Consider the following 24279-nt stretch of genomic DNA (forward strand, 5'->3'; position numbering starts at 1 on the left):
CAGGAGCCCGGCTGTCCTCATCCAGCCTGCACGGGAGACCTGTGCAGGACGTTGATTCGGCTGCCGTGAAAAGGCGTATCGGCTGTCATTAAGGGGTTAAGATAAAGTGGTTTCATTCATAAATATGAATTTTTTTTTTTTTTTTTTTTTAAAGCGTGGACAGATGTTACGTTAGACTATTGCAAGAAGTATAAAATGCACTACACACAATTGCATTTTGAGTTGTAGCGTTTTTGAGGCAATTTTGTGGTGCGTGGCGCTTTTTTCCAAACGCAATGTACTCAGGGCATCGCCTTTTTCAGGTGTTTTTCCCCATAAGCTTTACTATGGGACTTCAAATATGGCGGGAATTTTTTTTTTTACAAAATGCCGCTATTGGGTGTTTTTTTTTTGTTTGTTTTTTTAAAATTAAACTAGAGCCCCCTGCCCAGTGAGGCGGCTGCCACATCCAGGTGGGCAATTAGTGGATAGGCAGTCGGTATTCTGGAAACATCCGAGCCCGTTAAGCAACACGAATTCCATAACCCCCATTTACTGCTAAGAAAGCTACAGAAACTTCGTAGCTCAGCTGTTTAATCCCAGCCAATTCTTCCCTGGTTCACCACCTGACCGGACGGGCTCAGGGGAACTACATTCCTGAGATAGGTGGGGGTCCCAGAACTAGGACCGGCATCTATTAGCCATTTATGGCATATCCTGTGTATATGCTATAAATGTCAGACAGGAATACCCCTATTTAAAGGGGATTTTCCCAAATTTTAAAACTGTAAAAAAGACTTTGCAATATTATTCTACTATACACACCTTTTTTGAATCATGAAAAACACAATTTAATGGTGTATTGTATATTGTTCAAAAGTGGAGTGTTCTTTTTATATATTGTTGATTTGACAGGGAATTGTGCCCAAAAAAAATTATGCTCTGGGGAAAAATGAGTTTTATTGAGATGTGATCATGTCAACGTGGGAAGTGTTTAATTAAAATTCTATTTAACTAAAGAAATGATGTTTGACTTTTGTTTTTATGGTGGGTGTCCATCACTCCATACAAAACTCTTATGTCCCAAAACTTGTTTTTGGTGTTTGAAGGGAAAGCACAAAAAAAAACTATTACAAACTTCCCATACCCAGGCTCCCTTCTAACCTTTGAACGTGGTCATGTTGCCCATGCTCCTGCACTCGTTTTTAATGGTTCAGTAGTATATAATGCATTGGTGTGTGCTGTGTAAATGAATGGAGAGAAGTGTATGACGCTGATTGGTCACTGATTGGTCAGCGTCATACACTCCTCTGTACAATGCCCACTTGGTCTAAAGTAAAAACACGCCCACTTGGGCATTAAGAAACTCATTAGCATAAAGCTAAAAATCGCTCAAAGTGGTTTAAAATAGATCGTTTTTCGAAATAAAAAACCGTCACCTACATTACAGCGCCGATCTCCTTATGTAGGAGATAGGGCACTTATAATGTGGTGACAGAGCCTCTTTAAAAAGGTGTGCGTATATAGCCTTTAAAAGTCTTATTTTTAAAAAAAAAATTCAGGTGATTTTAAGCATCTTGTTAAGATACAGCTTCTGAGTATACTGTATACATAGAAGCTGTATCCTTCCGTCAAAGACTATTCCTCAGGTTAGCTGCGACTGACGACTCAGCTTAGGGCGAAATTCACACAGAAAACGCAGCGTTTTGCGCGCATTGCAGTTCCGTGTGACATCAGTGTTTGTGGCTGCATGTTTTTTGCGCGTATGGCCTAGTTATGACACGTGGTTTTAATGTTTAGAAACCTAAATGAAGGAGGTAGTTTCCTTCATTTCCTCAACAACTGTAGCGCGAGTCACACGCGGCACATGGAAGTGCATCCGTGTGCCGTGCGTGATTTTCACGCACCCATTGACTTCAGTGGATGCGTGATGCGCGAAAAACGCTTAAGTATAGGACATGTTGTGAGTTTTGCGCAGCGGACACACGATGCGTGAAAAACACAATGTCTGAACGGCCCCATTGACTGAGGTGCGTGCGACGCGCGTGATTTTCACATGCATATCACGGACGTAAAATACGCTCTTGTAAATAAGCCCTAATGCCGGGTTCCCACGTAGTGTAAACTCTGTGGAATTTCCGCAACAGAATTGTGTTTGGAAATTCCGCAGCGTTTACAGTAGCAGCAAAGTGGATGAGATTTAGTAAATCCCATGCACACACTGCGGAAAAAAACTGCAGCGTAAACGATAAAAAATTGACATGCGATGTATTGGAAGCGATTACACCTCAAAAATCGCAACTACGGAAAAAAAAAAAAATCCTTCCTTCCCAGAACTGCCCCCTTTCTGCCTCCGGTCCGGCCTCCTGGGATGACATTGCATCCCATGTAATCGCTGCAGCCAATCACAGGCTGTAGCGGCGAGGACGTGGGATGATACATCATCCCAGGAGGCCTGCCTGGATGACGTCAGAGGGCCGGCCTCCTGGGATGATGTTACATCCCATGTGATTGCCGCTGCAGCGTCATCCAAGGAGGTCGTACCAAACTGCACAGGAGGGACGCGTTGCCAAAACGGCCTATGTAAATATTTGCATTTTTATACCGCTGCTCTCCGCAGCGGAAATCCTGTCCCAAAAAATGCAACACAATGTGCTGTGGTTTTCGGACGTAATGTACTGCAGGTTCCAGGTCTAATACGCTGCATGGTTTTTACGCAGCTTATTAGTCTCGTGGGAACCTGGCCGAATAGAATAGATTTTCAGTTGCGCAAATTTCTTCTATGAAATTTTGCATGTATTTTTATTCTTTTTTTACGCCAAAACCAGAATTGGATCCAAGAGAGCATGCCTATGAGGTCTTCCTTTATATATTTCTTCTATTTTTAGATTCCATTCCTGATTTGGCTTAAAAATAACTACATGTAAAATTTGAAGACACAGCCCTAGGCCTTGTTTGCGCAGTGCGCCGGTGTCCATCACATGACCAGGACAGAGTTTTATACACTTGCAGTGACTCAATATGAACAGTCATGGTTTACTGGAAGCAAATATCTTAAACTGAATAATTTATACAGAAATGTTATTGGAAAATGAGAACCTCCGTATACAAAAAAATAAAAATATGTATTGGAGCATTTTATCGCACTAAGTATGATTTGGCTATAGTGACGGATGCAATCTTCTCCATTGGGACCATACAGAGGGTGAGCTATTGTTTGCTTTATTTTATACCATATATTTGATTTCATTATTGAATCAATCTTAATTTATCTTCTTGCAAGATGCTAAATGTCACTTTTTTCTTTCCTCTCCCCACGTCGCTGCTGGGGATGAAATCGACCTCTCATGAGAGACCTCAGTGGGGGAGGTAAGTATATGTGGAGAGGACCATCGCCGCTTCTTATACTCTGCCTGACCTAAAGCATTCTGTGTATTGTGTTCTAATGTGAACCATTTCCAGAAACAGTGGTGAGTGAGGATATGTTGTTTCTGAAAGACTTCATGGGAAATGTAGTTCTGCAGCACTGCAAAAATCCATTGTGTGTGGCTCCGCTGCCGCCAAGCAGGAGATCATGCTTTCTAACTTTATCCAATTGTTGGCTGCACAGCGTCCTGTGATGTGTACACGGCCTTCCTGCAGTGTGTGGCAGGTAGGTACTTGGTAACAATTTTCTGAGTGTGTCGGTTTACTAATTTCCGCTACATGTATTGTATTCTGTCACAGATTTTCAGTGCGGAATCCGCAACATGTCTATGATGCAACCTAAGGGCTAGTTCACACTGAGTTTGACACAAAAACGGCCAAAAATGCCTCCCATTGATTTCAATGGGAGGCGGAGGCGTTTTTTCCCCCCGCAAGCGGAAAAACCGGCTCGCGGGAAGAAGGGACATGCCCTATTTTCGGGGGTTTAAACCTCTGACCTCCCATTGACATCAACGGGAGGCAGAGAAAGCGTATTTCGCGGCGTCTTATGCCTGAGGCGCTCAATGGCCGTGGGCGAAAAATGCTGCGAAAATCGGCGTGCAAGCAGAGGAAAATCTGCCTGCAAAAAACTGTGTGTGAACCCGGCCTAAGGGAAATTTTGCAGGTTAAAAGTTGGTCTGATAAAGTCGTAGGTTTATATGCAAGATTCCATTTTCCAGAGAAACTCTAGATACGACTTATAATGGGATCTTTGATGCTATTCGCTCAGGTCATTAGACCTGCACTGGGGTTGGGATATCTGACTGTCATTTTCTAAACCGAAAAATATAAGTGTGTAGAAAATTATATATATTCTCACTAAATACATCATCCAACATAAAATTTAGAATGAAGGCTGGTTATTCTCTCCAGAAGCAGCAACCCAGGAGTAATTTTTATTTTTTATTTTTTTTGGGGAAAGGAAAGTGGCTTCATAAAAAAGGGCATGTCTTGCCAAATTATAATTTACGCAAGAAAACCTTATTTTATTTTGACTGTACTTTACAGGACTCTGAAGAAGCTCCTGTCCTCATTTATAGAAGGTGATTCCACAGCTTCCAGCAGATTTTTCTGGCTTTTATATGTAAGTCCTTTGTAACTTGAACCAATAATTTTGAAGCAAATAAAGGCCACCCCGGAACAGACATGAGATATATATATATAAAGTAAAATATACAGTCTTAAGTTATAATAATTTCTAAGTTCTTTATCTCTCTACACATACAGAAAAGTATATGTTTCTATGTAGAGAATTAGATATTTGATATAGCTATTATATATTGTATTCTAAAAGACCTTATTAAATAATGCACATTCTTGATGCAATGCTAAACTACTAAATGCAGAATTAAAGAGGCTCTGTCACCAGATTTTGCAACCCCTATCTGCTATTGCAGCAGATAGGCGCTGCAATGTAGATTACAGTAACGTTTTTATTTTTAAAAAACGAGCATTTTTGGCCAAGTTATGACCATTTTCGTATTTATGCAAATGAGGCTTGCAAAAGTACAACTGGGCGTGTTGAAAAGTAAAAGTACAACTGGGCGTGTATTATGTGCGTACATCGGGGCGTGTTTACTACTTTTACTAGCTGGGCGTTCTGACGAGAAGTATCATCCACTTCTCTTCACAATGCCCAGCTTCTGGCAGTTCAGACACAGCCGTGTTCTCGAGAGATCACGCTGTGACGTCACTCATAGGTCCTGCATCGTGTCGGACGAGCGAGGACACATCGGCACCAGAGGCTACAGATGATTCTGCAGCAGCATCGGCGTTTGCAGGTAAGTCGATGTAGCTACTTACCTGCAAATGCTGATGCTGCTGCAGAATCAACTGTAGCCTCTGGTGCCGACACGATGCAGGACCTGTGAGTGACGTCACAGTGCTGCACTGCCAGAAGCTGGGCGTTGTGAAGAGAAGTGGATGACACTTCTATACACAACGCCCAGCTAGTAATAGTAGTAAACACGCCCCGATGTACGCACATAATACACGCCCAGTTGTACTTTTACTTTTCAACACGCCCAGTTGTACTTTTGCAAGCCTCATTTGCATAAATACGAAAATGGTCATAACTTGGCCAAAAATGCTCGTTTTTTAAAAATAAAAACGTTACTGTAATCTACATTGCAGCGCCGATCTGCTGCAATAGCAGATAGGGGCTGCAAAATCTGGTGACAGAGCCTCTTTAAATAAAGAAAATCTGAAGTTGCTGCAGCCGTCTTCAGGCCATCCATGGGAAGCACGGCAGCTTCAAGTTGTGTTCGTCTCACGATTCGGAAACGGAAATGTGCAGACGTTGTTACTAGGAAGAGGGTTTGTGTTATAAATAATATAGCAGAGAAATGTCACCATATACATAGCCCATTGCAGCCCTTTAAAAGTTTTACCAGATACAGACCACTGCCATTTTTGTACTGTAATCTGTAGGTTTCCTATAGTTATGGCAACCTTCCGAAAGCCTTAACTTTTTAATTTTTCCGTCTCTATAGCTGTATGAGGGCTTTTTTTTTACCGGATGAATTGTAGTTTTTCATAGCACCAAATGACATTAAACCTTATTCTGTGGGTTAATATGATTACATAGATACCCAATTTATATAGTGTTTGTTTTACTAATTTTACAATGAAAAAAATTGAATTTGTATTGCCATATTCTAATTGCCAGAAGAAAAAAAGCTCTGGCTATTAAGCTGTATTAGGGCTTGGTTTTTGCGGGGTGAGCTGTAGTTCTTATTGGTACCATTTTGGGGTACATTTTTGATCACTTTTTATTCCATTTTTTTTGCAGTGGACAAGGTAACCAAACAGCAATTTTGTCACTTGTAATTAATTATTTTTTTTTTCACAACGTTCACCTTGCAATACTAATTATGTTTTTTGTTTTTTTTATATTGCTATAGGGGAAAGTTGTTTTTTTTTGTTTAACCTTTTAGTTTTCTTTTCTTTTGTACAAAAAAAACCCAAAAAACTTTCTACTTAATAGGAGCAGAAAGATGACTGACCTGGGGACCCCATGTGAGCCGATGGGCTGTCAGAAAGCTGGGGCGCCCCCCTGTGACAGTTTAGATGCCATGGACGCTATTGACTGTCATATCTAAGGGGTTGAACGAGCAGAACCGGAGTTATCTCCGATTCCATCCATTACTTTGCCTGAAGCTGCCACTAGAGGGAGTGTGGGGGAGCTTACTGCATGCAGTATTATTGAGTTCAATTCATAACCGTATGCAGTTAGCTCCCTCTAGTTGCGACTGCTGTTAGGTTTTAAAGGCTATGGACGCCTTTGACATACAGTGAAGGAAATAAGTATTTGATCCCTTGCTGATTTTATAAGTTTGCTGTCATAAGTATACTGTCAAAGACATGAACAGTCTAGAATTTTTAGGCTAGGTTAATTTTACCAGTGAGATAGATTATATTTAAAAAAAACAGAAAATCACATAGTCAATATTATATATATTTATTTGCATTGTGCACAGAGAAATAAGTATTTGATCCCTTTGGCAAACAAGACTTAATACTTGGTGGCAAAACCCTTGTTGGCAAGCACAGCAGTCAGACGTTTTTTGTAGTTTATGATGAGGTTTGCACACATGTTAGATGGAATTTTGGCACACTCCTCTTTGCAGATCATCTGTAAATCATTAAGATTTCGAGGCTGTCGCTTGGCAACTCGCATCTTCAGCTCCCTCCATAAGTTTTCGATGGGATTAAGGTCTGGAGACTGGCTAGGCCACTCCATGACCTTAATGTGCTTCTTTTTGAGCCACTCCTTTGTTGCCTTGGCTGTATGTTTCAGGTCATTGTCGTGCTGGAAGATCCAGCCACGAGCCATTTTTAATGTCCTGGTGGAGGGAAGGAGGGTGTCACTCAGGATTTGACGGTACATGGCTCCATCCATTCTCCCATTGATGTGGTGAAGTAGTCCTGTGCCCTTAGCAGAGAAACACCCCCAAAACATAATGTTTCCACCTCCATGCTGGACAGTGGGGACAGTGTTCTTTGGGTCATAGGCAGCATTTCTCTTCCTCCAAACACGGCGAGTTGAGTTAATGCCAAAGAGCTAAATTTTAGTCTCATCTGACCACAGCACCTTCTCCCATCACTCTCAGAATCATCCAGATGTTCATTTGCAAGCTTCAGATGGGCCTGTACATGTGCCTTCTTGAGCAGGGGGACCTTGCGGGCACTGCAGGATTTTAATCCATTACGGCGTAATGTATTACCAATGGTTTTCTTGGTGACTGTGGTCCCAGCTGCCTTGAGATCATTAACAAGTTCCTCCCGTGTAGTTTTCGGCTGAGCTCTCACCTTCCTCAGGATCAAGGATACCCAACGAGGTGAGATTTTGCATGGAGCCCCAGATCGATGTCGATTGACAGTCATTTTGTATGTCTTCCATTTTCTTACTATTGCACCAACAGTTGTCTCCTTCTCACCCAGCGTCTTACTTATGGTTTTGTAGCCCATTCCAGCCTTGTGCAGGTCTATGATCTTGTTCCTGACATCCTTAGAAAGCTCTTTGGTCTTGCCCATGTTGTAGAGGTTAGAGTCAGACTGATTCATTGAGTCTGTGGACAGGAGTCTTTTATACAGGTGACCATGTAAGACAGCTGTCTTTAATGCAGGCACCAAGTTGATTTGGAGCGTGTAACTGGTCTGGAGGAGGCTGAACTCTTAATGGTTGGTAGGGGATCAAATACTTATTTCTCTGTGCACAATGCAAATAAATATATATCATTTTGACTGATTTTCAGTTTTGTTTTTTTTATATAATCTATCTCTCACTGGTAAAATTAACCTAGCCTAAAAATTCTAGACTGTTCATGTCTTTGACAGTGGGCAAACTTACAAAATCAGCAAGGGATCAAATACTTATTTCCTTCACTGTATGTAAAAACAATTTTTTTTCCCTTGTTAGTACTTCCTTTTTAATTCCAAGAAAACGCTAAGTTTTAGGCTGCAATCTTCATTTTAGACTCCTAATATTCCATTTGCAACCTGCTCCTAGTTTCAGACTTTACTCACAAGTGCATGTCCCTCCTAGTAATACATGCTGGATGTGAGTTCTGTGACTCACATCTGCTTCTACAGCCCATGAGGGATCTCCTTTCCGTGTGCTGGCGACCCTGATTTCCCCCTCCCTCCCCCTGTAGAGCGTCCGTGGGAATTTCTCATCTCTCTCTCTACACTGATACACAGCCAGTGTGATTCTCCCTCCCTCCCTCCCTATCTACCCGCTGATACAATTCAGCTTGTGTCATCTGCCCTCGCTGGGACTTGGATGCCCCCCCCCCCCCTCCCCTCCAAACTCAGACATGCCTGTAGAACCTCTCCTTCCCTGTTGCTATTTCTAAGGCTGTATTCACACGTCGAGAGCCATTTTCCCCCAATTTTTGCAAAAATCACACCAAAAAACGCAAATGGACCTAGACGTGTGAAACTAGCCATACAAAAAGCCAGTTATGTGAAGGAGTTGGTTCTTTTACACCGACCAATTTGGGTAGTAACAACAATATCAACGAGACACACAACACAAAAAGAGACACTGCGCCGTGTTTACATTTATACTAAAGTTAAAACTGGGATTGGATTTAAAAAAAGAAAAGGAATCCTGCCTTTTGGAGGGAAAAAAATTCAACAAAAAAAAAAATCCCCGCTGGCCACAAAATTGCCCCAAAAACGCAACAAACAAGAACAGTGTATGTGGGGCTTTTGATATTTTATTATAGGACTTTAATGTAACATCTGACTGCACCAACAAAAAAAAAACGCCACCGAAAACGCTGTCTGTCAATTCAGCCTTTATACTATTTGTCTCGTTTAAGCTGGATTCACATGCGTATTTGTTGCAGATTATTGAGCCAAAGGCCAGAAGTGGTTCCAAAAGAAATGGTAAATATTAAATAAAAACTTCTATTACTCCTTTCTGGATCCACTTCTGGCTTTGACTCAAATCTGCAAAAATACGCAATTTGTGAATCCAGCCATAAGCAATGCAAGGGGGAAATGTATGGCAAATCAGGTCTTTTTTTGTGTTCTATCCAATGCATCTTGTGTGAGCCTGGAATCACAGACCTGATATTCGAAGTTGTTTTCATCGCACCATTTCCTAAAACAATCTTCAGCATACAGACGCTGGTTCTCTTTCGTACAGTAGACACGGATGAAGTTCTCTTGAAATATTGATGGGAGTAAAAGTGAAACCTGTGGATGCAAATATATACATAAATAGAATTAAATTTTAGACTTATTTAAGAACAGATATTTGTGCCTCACTAAACACTTTTTAAAAGTGTGTAGAAGAGGGGGCGTGGCTTTAAATGCTAAAAAGGAACACCTAGCCAACATGTCAAGCAAGATTCACCAAATTTATTATACAGCGTGTGCCACTGCGATGCATTTGGCGCAACTTCAGACTGCCTGGTCTAAATTTATGCTGTCTACATTTTTGACAGCTTAATCTACTCAGTGTCTTTTCGGAAACAAAAGGGGACATCTGTCTAATTATAACAGACAACTGTAAACCGTACATGATAAAACAGTCAGCCTGCAGCCACCACTAGGGGGAGCTCCGATACTCTGGTTTCTCTCTCTTAGGCTGCAAAGTATGACTTCCAAAGGAGGGGGAAGGAAAAAAAAACTATCAATTCTTGAAATTACCAGTGGTGTCCACCATAGAAACCTGACTTCATATCGGCCCCTGCTGAGGAAGAAAGTGTGGGCTTCAAGGGATTTGGGGGAGGAAGCAGACCACATGAGAGCAGAATGATTAGATCCTATTATTTTTAAAGATAACCTGGCTGCTATAAAAAAAATAACAGGTAATTGTGGAACTTTCTTCCTAAGTGGGAGGAGTAAGACCAGATAGTTCTCAGATATGATTGACACATACAGACATGGAATACGGCACATACAGTCCCATAGTGAATGCAAATGGGGCCCGTTTCATCCACTATGCTGTACGCCATCTGGGTGGGAACGGCGCATGCGCCGCTCCCACACAGTCCAAGTTGAACTGTGCGACGTCCGGCTCCATTTTCCTGTGGACCGGAAGTCGCGGCCGGACAGTAAGATTACTACTTCCGGTCGCGGCTTCCGGACTTGTGCATTTGGAGCGGCGGCGGCAGGAGCAGGTAAGTTATTTCTATGTATGTTCGTGTTTTAGTGTATGTTTACTACTGTATGTAAACCTACTACACTGTGTATTAGCTCAAAAAATGGCGGCACACAGTGTAGGAGGTTTGACCGTTCAATCCCCTCCTTTCTCCTGGCACTAGACAGGATAAGGGAGGGGGGATTCTGAGAGCTCACTAGAGCGAGTGAGTTTTCTCAAATTTTGCAGCATAAAGCAATGTGGTTGCTTTACCACATGCAATGCTGCAATTTTGGGAATTACTCCATCTAGTGACCAGTGCTGGGAAATATTATAAATTAGAATCTAATTTATAATATTTCCTGACTCGTGAAAAAAATTAGAACAATGTTTAATCACCTATACACTAATTGTTTAACTAAAAAAAAAAAAAAAATTTTTTTTCTAGCGACACTTTCCCTTTAAAGAGCAATATATGAGAGATGCTAACAGATGCAGGTCTCCATATACATTAATCTAAGTCAGAGACCCTTTTCTGTAACTTTCCACCCCCTTTACAAAAACTCTTGGAGCTCAATTTTGTCTTTCATACCCAAAAACATTGCCTTCCCTACTTCGGTATATCCCTAACCCCCTCACTTGATACTCCATGTAAATGTAACTACCCTCCATTGTTCAAGGCCATTCGAGCGGACCTTGTTAAATGGGCCAATCTGCCACATTCCTGGGTGGGTAGAATTAATACGATAAAAATGGTAACTCTTCCTAGACTGCTTTATTTGTTTAGAACCCTTCCCGTCCCTCTCCCAAGAGGGGACCTACAAGCCCTACAAAAGAATATCTTTAAGTTCATATGGAACAATAAATGCCCCAGAATAATCGATAAGTATTATGCTTCTACATAAGAGATCTGGTGGTCTATCCGTCACCAATCTGTTCAAATATTGGTCCAACTACTATTAACCCATCTTTCCCCAGATAGGGCACCACTCTGGGTCTCTCTCGAACAAGCCCAGTTTACTCCATATTCTTGGGGAGCGCTAGTATGGATGACCTCACCCCTGCCACCTACCCTGAAGAACCTTTCTCTCCTATAATACCACTCCTTGCTCCTTTGACTCCTGGTCCAGTTTAAACAAGGTCTTCAATTCCATCACTTCCCGGTGATATTTGGGAAACCACGGTTTTCAAAATACCAGTTTCTGCTGGCGATCTAAAACTTATTAGATTTCAAGACTTCGTTAAACAGGGACGATTGAGGACGTTTACCAATTTTAACGCCACCTTTAAACCCCCACATCTGAACAATACCAGGCTGTTAAATTATTATTCTTCCTACAACAGCTGGTCCCTACCCAGGTGGAAATATCCTACACCACTATTGAGAAATTAATACTCTACTCACCCTCTCGAATAGGTTTATTGGCTATGTTGTATAGTGTTTTCAATACACCCTCTTCTAAATCCAAACTTCTATACATGCTAAAATGGGAGGAGGACACGGGTACCAGCCTTTCTCCTGCACAATGGAGACAGTGCTGTGACACGATAAGCAAAGGTAGCTGGCAGGTCTCCTTGGATGAGACTTTGACAAAACTCCTGCATAGAGCATCTTTTGTTCCAGTAAGCCTCCACGCTATTTACTGCCCCTGCAGGATCTTTTAGACACTGCGTCTGAGGGCAATATGTGTCCTCAGACGCACAGTTTACACAGGGAGAGGTGTTGCTGAAAAATGTGATATTTTATGCTGCATAAAAGATGCGATCAGCCATTGAATGAATGTTTCCCTGTACTTCGGGTCATCGTTGCCCTGTTTATACACTGAACTGGATTGAGTGTTCTTATCAACGCTCGTAAACTGAATCATCAGTTAGCAGGTAAATTGTGTCTTTGGCTAAACCGTTAAAGTTTTAAAAGAATACCTTGTGAAAAAAAGACTCTAGATATCTTCAAATAGAACATGCTGTTAGGTACACTAGGAATAACTCATTTCAATGTGGGTCACTTATCTGTTTTTGATTTCGTTTTAACGTGCAATATATAAGGAAGGGTTATATTTTAAAAAAAAATACAATTCTATAAATCAATAATATCACTAATGAAATGTAGGAAAAAAGTGTGAAGATGAGATTGGTACGGTCTCACAACAACAATGGGAATCCATACTAAAAATTAAAGAAATGATCTTAAGGCCGAATGCAGACAACCATAGCATACATCTGTGTGACGGCGTCAGACTGTACTGTCCTCACTCAGGATAAGACTCCCATGGAGTCCTTTCTACATCAGTCTTGTTCCGCACTTTCCTCCAGTCCGCTTTTTCTCCAACACAACTCACTTATACTAAGTCCTGGGAAAAAGAACTTGGACTTCAGATGAAGATTGGCGGATAGCATTTGTACTTACACATAAACTTCCTACATCGTGTTTTGCACAAGAGAAGAATTAAAGAATTCTCACCAGATGGTACAGGTATCTCTTTTGCATAGGATTTTCCACTCTATGTCAGATCGTTGCGGGAGGGCCCCAGGACTATGCTACATGCATCTGTTCTGGGTGAGAATATTTGACCTCTATAACAAACTTACAGCATCTACAGTTCCTGCTACGCCTGTAACAGGTCTACTCACTATTATACCTGGGACACTTTCTGGCCTTAAAAAGGTCTTAGACATTTCCTGACTGCAGCTAGAACTGTAATTCTTCACCATTGGAAATCTACTCCGGTTCCTTCTCTAGATGAGCGAGGTGAACCTTCCTATCAGAATGGAAGAACTTATGTCGGATGATCATGGTAGTTCTGCGAGATTTCTCCAAACCTGGGCCCTATGGGTTGAGTTCGGGGATAGTGATGACCTTCCCCACTGGTTAGCAGGTGTTGATTGAATTGTTTTCTGTTACATAATAACCCACAGTGAGTGCTGAGGTGCCTTCAGTTGATCCCTTATTCCTCTGCTTCCCCCTCCTTTATTATTGTCTGCCTCCCCTGTCTGAATAGTCTTCTTTTTATTTAATTTCCATTTTATTCTGTGAATTTGGATTATTGCACTAACACGTATTATGGAATATTTGCCATACGTGTCGTGTATTACGAATACATTGTTCTTTCTCTACCTTCATTACTTCACATATGCTGCCACCGCACATTTTATATGCCTCCATAATGGAAAAAAAACAAAAACCGTCACACGACTGCGTGTATTTCAATGGGGTCGTTCACAGGGTCCGTTGAAAAATAGAACATTTCCTTCCGTTTTCACGGCTACCCCGATAGACTCAAGTCTATGGGGATCCGTGAAAACGGCACCTACATGGGTGCAACTCGGACGTGAAAAAACGACAGTTTTTCACGTCTGCAGTTGCACTCGTTCCTGTGAACCTGGCCTACTAAATCAGTGATAATTCTTTAAGGGTGGATTCACACGCTTAAGATTTTGTTGCAGTACTTTCTGCATAATGTAGGAGTAAAAAAAAACGTCTATACTCCAAATTTTATTCATTTAATTTTTTTGTTTTGCTCTTTCCCTCTCCCACAACTCAACCTGGAGGAGGATTTTTTTAGTTTTTAAAATATATGTGAATGAGGTATGTTAAAGCGTACATGAGTTTTCCTCAAAGTTCAAAATAGCCGTGCTCTTCAATCCCTAATGATGTTACACCCGCATTTTCTCTTTTTCACCTCCTATTCCCGCTATTTCAGCTGCCGTGCTATTTTCTGTTCCCTCTATAGTGGAGGTGGTGTCACTGATATGCAAATCTGGCAGTACAGTACAGTGTAAACTCCCTGCCCACATTTCCAAGCTACTAATCTCACTTTCTATAAACAGCCGGTTCATCGCTCTTGGGACACATGTAAGTTATCTTCTTAGTACTGATCTCCCATGTCATTCTTGCAGTCGCTGCTTATGGCTCTGTCTGCTTTGTTATAGCTATGTTAAATTTTAGCAAGCCAGCCTAATCTATTTCATGAATACCTTCCTCTTTCTCTCCAATGTTTTGTTTTTATAATCTCCTTTACCACCATTTCCCTATTGCCTCATTCTCTGACTCCATGTGCACTTTGCCCTATATTGTCTAATGTTTGCTTCAAGTATCTCGCAATATTAACTAAACCTGCATGTCAGTGCTAATGCTTGGTTCCAACATCGTGCTAAAAATGCTTTTCTTGCCATGAATCGCGCCAAAACCTGCGCCATTTTGCCTCGATTTTTGCAAAAATGGTGTTTTTAGCTCGGCATTGTGATTGCGACATGAGAACCCAGCATTAGCGCTTACATGCAGCTATTTAGTTATTATTGAGAGATACTTGCAGCAAACATTAGATCGCATTACAAAGTGCACATGGAGTCAGTGAGATCGCAAGCAATTGAGAAATTGTGGTAAAGCAGATTATAAGAACAAAACACTAAAGAGGAATGCATGTACAAAATAGATTAGAGAACAAGAACACGGACTTGCTGAAACTGAAAAAAGCTATAATAAAGCAGACCGCGAGACACAAGCCGCTACTGCAATAATTAAATGAGAGCAGTACCAAGAAGATAACTTACATGAGTCTCAGGAGCGATGAATTGGTTGTTTGTAGAGTCGGGCAGGCTATGAGTACAGAAAGCTATAACAAAGACACTCCCCAATTCCTGTCACTCCATCTCCTCTGCTATGTAACTATACGGAATTTGTATGACAACTGGGGGTGGACATCAGATTATATGAAGGGAGACACCTAGTGGCAGTAAATTCACAGACTTTGCAAGGCCAAAACAATTTTTCAAAAAGTAAATTGCTAGAAATTAGGTATGCTATTAGATTAGTACAAGTTGTATGAAAAGTTAGTGTCCATTGAATATATGTGGATCTTCATCGATAAGGATTGAAATACATTTGGATCATATGCCATCTTTAGGGAGGGAGGAGGATTTGGGAACAGGTTTGAACTTGGATCAGTGTTTTGTATTTTGTAAACATTTAAAAATATTTAATAAAATAAAAATATAGGTTTAAAAAAATAAATAAAAATCCTACCTCTTTCTGGGAGATTTTTATAGCTTTGTCTGGATCTGTCTTCCGGTAAAACCACACAGAGTCAATTGGATTTTTCATTTTCTTTCCGTAATCCATCTGAATGTTCTACATCGATAAAGAATACAAATGAATATAGAGAACACAGTTATTGTGCATAGATCATATTTAAAGTGTCAAAAGTTTTTTATTTAAGGTTTAGTTACCCGATAGTGTCTGAACAACTTAGACGAAGAGCAATCATTACTAAGCAAGAAAACCTTTTACAACATTATAACACATATACAAAGAATTAAAGGAAAGAACTTAAGTTATAGTGAGATAAATGAGTCATACACTGCTCCATTTATCACACTAAAACGTGAGCACTTACATCTACTCTGAAATGTTCTGGTCTAAATATCTGTGGCATGTAGTTTGCCAGTTCAGCTTCTTGTTCGCGACACTGCTCCTGTAACAAACAAACTATTATTAAACTCTATGTACACCTTTGTATCCAATTTACATTATTGCTTCAATACATCAAATATACAAAAATAAGAAACTTTCTAACTAGTGTTCATTAAAGTTTACAAAAAACAGGCTGCCCTCCAGGATCGCCAAGTGATGAACTTTATTCCATGAGCAGCAACGTTTTGGCATGCTTGAGAAAGACCGTTGCATCTGCCGAAATGTCGCTGCTCATGGCTTAAAGTTCATCACTTGATTTTATAACATATAAGTGTCAATTAGGTATAAGGTATTCGTTCCTTTTGTTAAGCGTATAGTCAGTCTTATAGGAGGATCAGGCTCGTCACGGAGACGCCTGGAGTTACTGATGTCTAAATTCCTAGTGTTTGGCAGTAGCAGCGAGTGCCTCGCTCTCACATGCTTTATGTGTCAGTTAGACCCTCCCCGTCTGGAGGCTCCGCCGTGAAGCTGCCAATCAACAGAGAGCCAAATCATAGTCATCACCCTCCGTGATTCTCACTTCATCATTGGACTGATTATGTCAACGTCAGTATGGGGGTGTTTTTGCATCACCCCTATTGGCCTCTAGCTTTGTCTATCAGTGCTTGTCGTCCAGAACATTGTGCTCAGTTGCTATTAATCTTGCAGGTTCCACGTTTTAACAGCTTAATAAAAGCTACGTTTTATATTTACTCCTGTACCTTTTATAATATAATCATTAAAGGGAAGGTGACCATGAAAAAATTTTTTTTAGATGTTATTGCTTTTCGTATGTTAAAATACATTTTATTTGTGTTTTTACTTTTTTCTTTCTTTTACTTCTCTATGGGGGCTGCCATTTTTTTTTTCATCTCTGTATGTGTCGATTAACGACACATACAGAGATGGAATACGGCACATACATCCCCATAGAGAATGTGAACGGGAACCGTTCCATTCACTATAGCGTACGCCGTCTGTGTGAGGAAGGTCTTGGGCAGATCGACATCCGGCGCCATTTTCATGTGGACCGGAAGCTGCTGCCTGACAGTAAGATGACTTCCGGTCGCGACTTCCGTCCATATGTTCAGAAGCAAGGACTAGGAGCTTAGGCAGCGGCAGGAGCAGGTAAGTTATGTTTGTGTATGTGATGTGTGTGTATGTGTGTATGTTTATTATACTGTGTGATTACCGCTGTATCTAATCCTCCTACACTGTGCATTCGCTCCAAAAATGGCGGCACACCGTGCAGGAGGTTTGAACATTCAATCCCCTCCTTTCTCCTGGCACTAGCCAGGATAAAGGAGGGGGGATTGTTTGAGGACGCTAGAGCGAGTGTGTCTTCTCCAATTTTGCAGCATAAAGCAATGAGGTTGCTTTACCACATGCCAATGCTGCAATTTTGGGAATTGCTCCCTCTAGTGACCAGCACATGGAAAGGTTATAAATTCTAATTTTTTTCACAAGTCAGGAAATAATTTAAATTAGATTCTAACAATGTGTAATCATTTATATACTAACAGTTTAACTAAAAAAATTATATATATTTTTCTAGCGACACATTCCCTTTAAAGATATCCTGCTGTTTTAGGTCTACAGCACCTATGCAGACCCTTGTGGCCTGTAAGACACACAATCCATGCAAGGTCTGGTATTACAGTCATACTCGTTTCCTTCAGTCTAATACGTCTTGCTAATTTATATTAGGTAGGCCAGCATAAAGTATAGGATAGATGGAAGCGAGCGGGATTGCATCATCAGACTACACAGGGTTTGTTTGTGGCCTTACCGTGGAGACACAGGTCTGCACACAACAGGATTTTTATTTTTTTAATGAAGATCAGTTCCAAAGTTTTTATTTGTTTTTTAGATGCATTGGAGCAGTACAAAAATATTTTTATTGGCCACTGATATCGAAGGGGCAAACACTAGTATATAAATCAACATATTAACTCACCCTGGTTTTCCATCTCATAGGGCCTTCAGTTGGATTGGTCTCTCCCACACACATATACAGGTCTCTGCGTTCTACTTTACGCAAGATCTCTTTAGCAGCACGCATTTCATCTGCAGTGGAGTGTAGAATATCCTGAAAGATATAATCTAGGGTGGAGATGTGGGGGTGAGGATTGTGACAGAAAATATAGCTATACAGTAGTTATTAATATTAGACATGGATCCGTTGTATTGGTTCCTATTCAAAATCTCCTGTCCCATGAAAAAAAATATTATTGTCCAGTTAAAGAGATTGTCCCAGAATTAATGAAAAAAAAAATCCCCAAATCAGACATAATGTTGTGAATGCCAATCTCTTTCTAACAAAGCTAGAACCATCCCTGTATCTTACATGGATCCACATATCTCCCATTCAGTGCTCTGCTAAATAGTCTTCAGGCTGGCAGCTCAGGGGGCGTGTCCTTTCTGCTGCAGCCCCTCCCCCTCCCTGTCATGGCTTGTATAGGCAGGATGTTCTGTTTCACTGCCTCTACCTTCTTCATAGGAAAAGTTTTACAAATGCCCCCCATAACATGGAAGGGTGAGCCCAGCCCTATAAAACTGAGGACAAGATGTTTCTGAATAAAATCTTTTTCTCTACTGACAGTTGGCGGTGTGGAACGGAATATGTACGTTTTTGCCTGAATTAGCGCATTAAGAGGACGTGCACATTACTATACAGATTGAACCCCAGGGGGCGCCATTATAATAAAGTAAAGGGAATATTTCACAACTGGGGCATTTTTATAACTAGGTAAGTTACAAAACGAATACATTTTTAATGCTGAATTATACTACAATAACATTTAATAGTGGGACAACCCTTTTAAGGCACTTCACATCACATTATGGGGCTACGTTCAACACATGTCGGGGAAATCTCCCAGCTTACGCGCTAAACTTAAAGCCCTAATGTATACATACAATTGTACTTTCCTAATGTGTTAAAGGGGTCTTCAAGGCCCCTGCAAGAACCAGGCCAGTAAACTTTTACCCCCTATAGCTGTGCCATAGGCCTCCACTTCAGGGTCTTTTCTGCCCTGCATGTAACCTAAAGAGGTTGTCTCACAACAGACATTTATGACATATCCAAGGGATGTGCCAAAAATATCTGATAGGGCGGGTCCTATCTCGGGGATCCCCACCTATATCACGAACGGGGGTCACTCAATCCCCATCCTGTCTGGTGAATGGGAGTTACGGAAACAGCTTGGCTTTTTCTGGAACCCAACCACCTTCACTGCCTGGATCCAGAAGCCACCTCACCAAGCAAAAACAGGGTTGGGATGCCCCTGTAATGAAATAGGTCGATATGCCATAAATGTCTGTCTGTGAGACAACCGCTTTAATGGCCCCCATGTAATATTACAATGTATAGCTGGCTAAAACATTCCTCGGCATTAACTGTAAAAATCAAATCCCTTTAAATGACTCACCTGTGAGCTGGCTATATGCTTTCATATCATCCACGCAGCTAGAGATCGTATCTTTGTTTATAATATTGTGTTTATTAGCTTCTAAGAGTGCATCTGTAATCCTGCAGAGTTAAAAGAAAGGCTTAGATAGTAAAAAAAAATACCCCCTGCAAATACTACTATATATTGGTTTTTGATACAGAGGTCTGGACATATTGCCTGTGCAACTGCACAGGGGCCAAGAGGGGAAGGGGCCCTTTTTTGTCTACCCGAAGTCCTAAAACATATCCACAATGACTCTGTGATTGGCTGATCTGCTCATTGATTGCATGACGATCCAGTGTTTGTTTGCCTTAAGCAGTCTACAGCCACATCCTGGGACAGAGGTGCAAGAGGAATGCAGAAGCCAGAGATAGCTTCAATACAAGAGGTTTTCCAGTGCCGAAAAATTGATGGCCTATCCTCAGGACAGGCCTGCGCTCGTACGAGCGTTGCTTTTCATTTCGGTCACTGCTTGTACTGTGAATCGCCGACACAGCAGTAGCGATGGTTCACAGTATTACAGCCTTCTCCCATTCACTTCAATGAATACTGTGAATCGCCACTACGTGTGTCGGCGATTCGCAATACGAGCAGTGACCGGAAAGAAGGGGAAGCAGCGCTCGTACGAGCACTGTGGCCCCTTCAAAACAGCTTATCGGCAGGGGATCCAGCAGTCGGACCCCAACCGATCCTGAGGATAGGCCATCAACTTTTAGGGACTGGAAAACCCCTTTAAGGCTTTCAGGATATTGGCATTAACCCTTTAAGAAACCTATACCAGGGCTTAAGCTTTTTCAACTGGGGTTTCACCAGCCAGAACATGGTGACACCCGGGCCTTACCAATGGTAGAATTATTTTCCAAAATAGAAAACAGCAATTTAACAGTATACAGTCTAATGGTAAAATAAGAAAAAAAAGCAGTCAATTATGTTGCTATTTAAAGGGAATGTGTTGCTAGCAAAAAATATATATTTTTTTTAGTTAAACAATTAGTGTGTAGGTGATTAAACATTGTTCTAATTTTTTTTATTTTTTTCACGAGGAAATATTATAAATTAGATTCTAATTTATAATATTTCCCAGTGCTGGTCACTAGATGGAGCAATTCCCAAAATTGCAGCATTGCATGTGGTAAAGCAACCACATTGCTTTATGCTGCAAAATTGGGAAAAACTCACTCGCTCTAGTGAGCTCTCAGAATCCCCCCCTCCTTTATCCTGGCTAGTGCCGGGAGAAACGAGGGGATTGAACGGTCAAACCTCCTACACTGTGTGTCGCCATTTTTTGAGCTAACACACAGTGTAGTAGGTTTACATACAGTAGTAAACACACAGTAAAACACTTACATACACAGAAATAACTTACCTGCTCCAGTCGCCTCCGCTCCGTCTGCTGCCGCTGCTCCATGTCCACAAGTCCGGAAGCCGCGACCGGAAGTAGTAATCTTACTGTCCGGCCGCGACTTCCGGTCCACAGGAAAATGGCGCCGGACGGCGCACAGTTCAACTTTGACAGTGTGGGAGCGGCGCATGCTCCGTTCCCACACAGACGGCGTACACCATAGTGGATGGAACGGGCCCCGTTCGCATTCACTATGGGACTGGAGCTGCCGTACTCCATGTCTGTATGTGTCGTTAATCGACACATACAGAAATGGAGTAAAAAATGGCAGCCCCCATAGGGAAGAAAAAGTGTAAAAATAAAAAAAAGTAAAACACAAACACACAAATAAATATAAAAGTTAATAAACTACTAAAATCAAACTGATGTTAAAAAATTTTTTTTCGTGACACTATTCCTTTAAGAAATTGTTCCAACCAGAGAAAGACCTGTTGTGAAGGAGTTATCTGCATATGAGTACTCCCATCAAACTGCCTCCCCAGCTGCGCCTCACCACCAACTATAGAATGGCTTACAGTCGGAGAAGCACTGCCCTTGATCATCCTTTTTGTTGGCATTACCCTCTTCAGTACCCTGCCATGACTCCCCACAACTAGCTGTTGCCTGAGTAAATGCTGTGCAGGGAACGTTTTAAAACGTGAACATTTCCTTTTAAAGGGAATGTGTCGCTAGAAATTTTTATTTGAGTGATTACACATTGTTTTAATTTTTTCACAACTCAGGAAATATAAATTAGATTCTAATTTATAACATTTCCATGGGCTGAGCACTAGAGGGAGCAGTTCCCAAAATTGCAGCATGGTCAATGTGGTAAAGCAACATCATTGCTTTATGCTGCAAATTGGGGGTAAACACACTCTCTCTAGTGTCCTCACACAATCCCCCCTCCCTTATTCTGGCTAGTGCCAGGAGAAGGAGGGGGTTGAATCTTCAAACCTCCTACACTGTGTGCCACCATTTTCTGAGCGACTGCACAGTGTAGGAGGATTAGATACAGTGCTCAGGAGACTATAACACGAGCATACACAAACATAATACACACATCACATACACAAACATAATTTACCTGCTCCTGCCGCCTCTGCTCCTATTCCTTGCGCCTTCGCTTCCTTGAACATATGGCTGGAAGCCGTGGCCGGAAGTAGTCATCTTACTGTCTGGCTGCGGCTTCCGGTCCACATGAAAATGGCGCCGGATTTCGCTCTGCGAACGAGCTTTGTTTTTGTCTTTGTGGCATGCGCCATTCCCACACAGATGGCGTACACTGCAGAGAATGGAATGGCTCCCGTTCGCATTCTCTATGGGGTTGTATGTGCCGTATTCCATCTCTGTATGTGTCGTTAATCGACACAGAGATGAAAAAAAAAATGGCAGCCCCCATAGAGAAGTAAAAGAAAGAAAAAAGTAAAAAGTACAACACAAGAACACAAATAAATCAATTTTATTTTATTATCATACTAAAAGTAATATGATAAAAAAAAAAAAAAATTCATGACACCTTCCCTTTAAGCCTTTGCTAAACTTATTGCAGGTAACCACTATTTTCAAACCTGTGTATTTTGCATTAGTATTTGCAAGCCAAAACCAGCAGGTTTAAAAAAAAAAAAGATTTCCTCTCTGTGTTGTACTCCTGGTTTTGGCATGCAAAAAAGTGTTAAAAAGTGGCCTAAAGGTGTTGTCTGCTTTAGGTAAACCCACAGGGCCGCTATCAGGAATTTCTGGACCCCATACAGCCAAGATGTCTGGGCCCCCCCTCCATTACAGGGGTTGGGCAACGGAAAGTGTGGTGCTCACGTTTGAACATTTATACGCATTAACTAATTTTGGTGTGGAGAATAATTACAGTGAACAAAACCATGGAGCAGGCAGTGACCGGTTAATCTCCTGAATTTAGTTTTATTTAGCCAAAACGTATTCCACTGTATGGGATACGTCACCTGGGGAACGACCCTGGGGAAACTCCTGAAGTCACTCTCCATAAATGAACAATGACGTCAGGAGCTTTCCCAGGGCTGGAGCTTTGCCCAGGGGCTCTGGCGCTGTTCCTGATGTCCATATACGTACAGTGATATCAGAAGCTTTGCAAAGCCTGAGTCCAGTCCTTGCCAGGAATTCCAGCCCTGGAGAATCCCCTGACGTCACTTTACATATATGGACAGTAATCTCAGGATTGTGATCTGTCTGGGGACTCCGGCATTGGGAAGCTCCTGACATCACTGTCCATATAATAATGTCAGGAGTGGTATATGTTTTTTTTTTGTGGTATCTCTCAGGATGGAATAACAGTCTACTATGTTATTCCATCATTCAAAAATAATGTATATCGACGTGTACCAGCCCGATGGAAGCTAAAAGGACATAATGGAGCCCTATGAATTATAATTTCCGTTGTTTATAGTGTACGTTCTGAGATTTCCTGATGTACACGATAAACATAGGGCAATAACACGATGTGAAGGGGGGGCTTAATTCTTCACCTGTGAGAATGTAAAGAGCACTAATGCTCCGTTCTTACATTGCCATTAAAGTTCAATGTATTTTTCCACAGCAAAAATCTGAGGCTTACCCCTGGATTTCTGCCATAGACGTGCCTCGAGTGTGTAGCAGATCCGGACGAGAATTAGTTCCATTGTCATTCAAAGTGGCTTATCCTCGGCTTTTCCATGCAAAATAAGTAGCATGCGAATTGTTTCTGACTAGTTTAGAAAGAATCCAAAATCCGCAACATAAAACCTGCAACTATTTCCGCATCAAAATGTAAATAGCGCACCTAAACGCATCAAAAAAACGCACTATTAGGTCCAGATTTTACCTGCAGAATTACCTGTGTTTACATGCGGTTTTGATGCGGTTACAATTCTGCAACATAATAGGCATGCTGCAGATTTTAAAATCAGCAGCTTGTCCTTAATTCCATGCAGATTTTTTTTTGCTGCATGTGCGTGAGGTTTTCAAAACCCCATTCACATGAGTTAAGGCTTATTCAGACAAACGTGTTAATTGTCTGTGTGACGAACTTTTTTTTTAATGGCTGTCACACGGACGCATGTATTTATATGGGGCTGTTCACACGGCCGTTGTTTTAACGGACCGTGCGAAGGACCCATGAAAAAAATAGGACTTCCTATTTTTGTCCATTTTCACGGATCCCTCAATAGGCTCAAGTCTATGAGGGATCTGTGAAAACAGGTCCCGCACGGGTGCAAATTGGCTGTGAAAAACTGCCGTTATTCACGGCCGATTTCGCACACGTTCGTCTGAATATAGCCTTCTATTGTAATTTGTAGTGAATTTTCAGTGCGCAATCTGCACCAGAAATAGGAGACAAATCCACAACGTCTAAAGTGGCCTTATTCAGACGTCCGTGTTCAGTCTGAATAAGGCCACTTTCGGCCGTGATTGGTCTTCCCGCACCGACCACCGTTCAGGGAGCCGG

The 24279-nt window shown here is 41.5% G+C and overlaps 1 protein-coding gene across 1 annotated transcript in view; it reads right to left on the reverse strand.

Annotated features, from left to right (window-relative positions):
• LOC142665945 (deoxynucleoside triphosphate triphosphohydrolase SAMHD1-like) overlaps positions 1-24279 on the reverse strand; it is a 111099-nt gene that overhangs the window by 24263 nt on the left and 62557 nt on the right. Inside the window, exons 10-14 of the mRNA XM_075845772.1 lie at positions 19421-19521; positions 17947-18092; positions 15934-16011; positions 15564-15668; positions 9523-9651 (exon numbers count right to left, since the gene is read on the reverse strand). Of these exons, the coding sequence (XP_075701887.1) occupies positions 9523-9651; positions 15564-15668; positions 15934-16011; positions 17947-18092; positions 19421-19521 (559 nt within the window). The remainder of the gene's footprint in view (positions 1-9522; positions 9652-15563; positions 15669-15933; positions 16012-17946; positions 18093-19420; positions 19522-24279) is intronic.

The sequence above is a fragment of the Rhinoderma darwinii genome, chromosome 13 (assembly GCF_050947455.1).
Source record: "Rhinoderma darwinii isolate aRhiDar2 chromosome 13, aRhiDar2.hap1, whole genome shotgun sequence".
Classification (NCBI taxonomy): domain Eukaryota; kingdom Metazoa; phylum Chordata; class Amphibia; order Anura; family Rhinodermatidae; genus Rhinoderma; species Rhinoderma darwinii.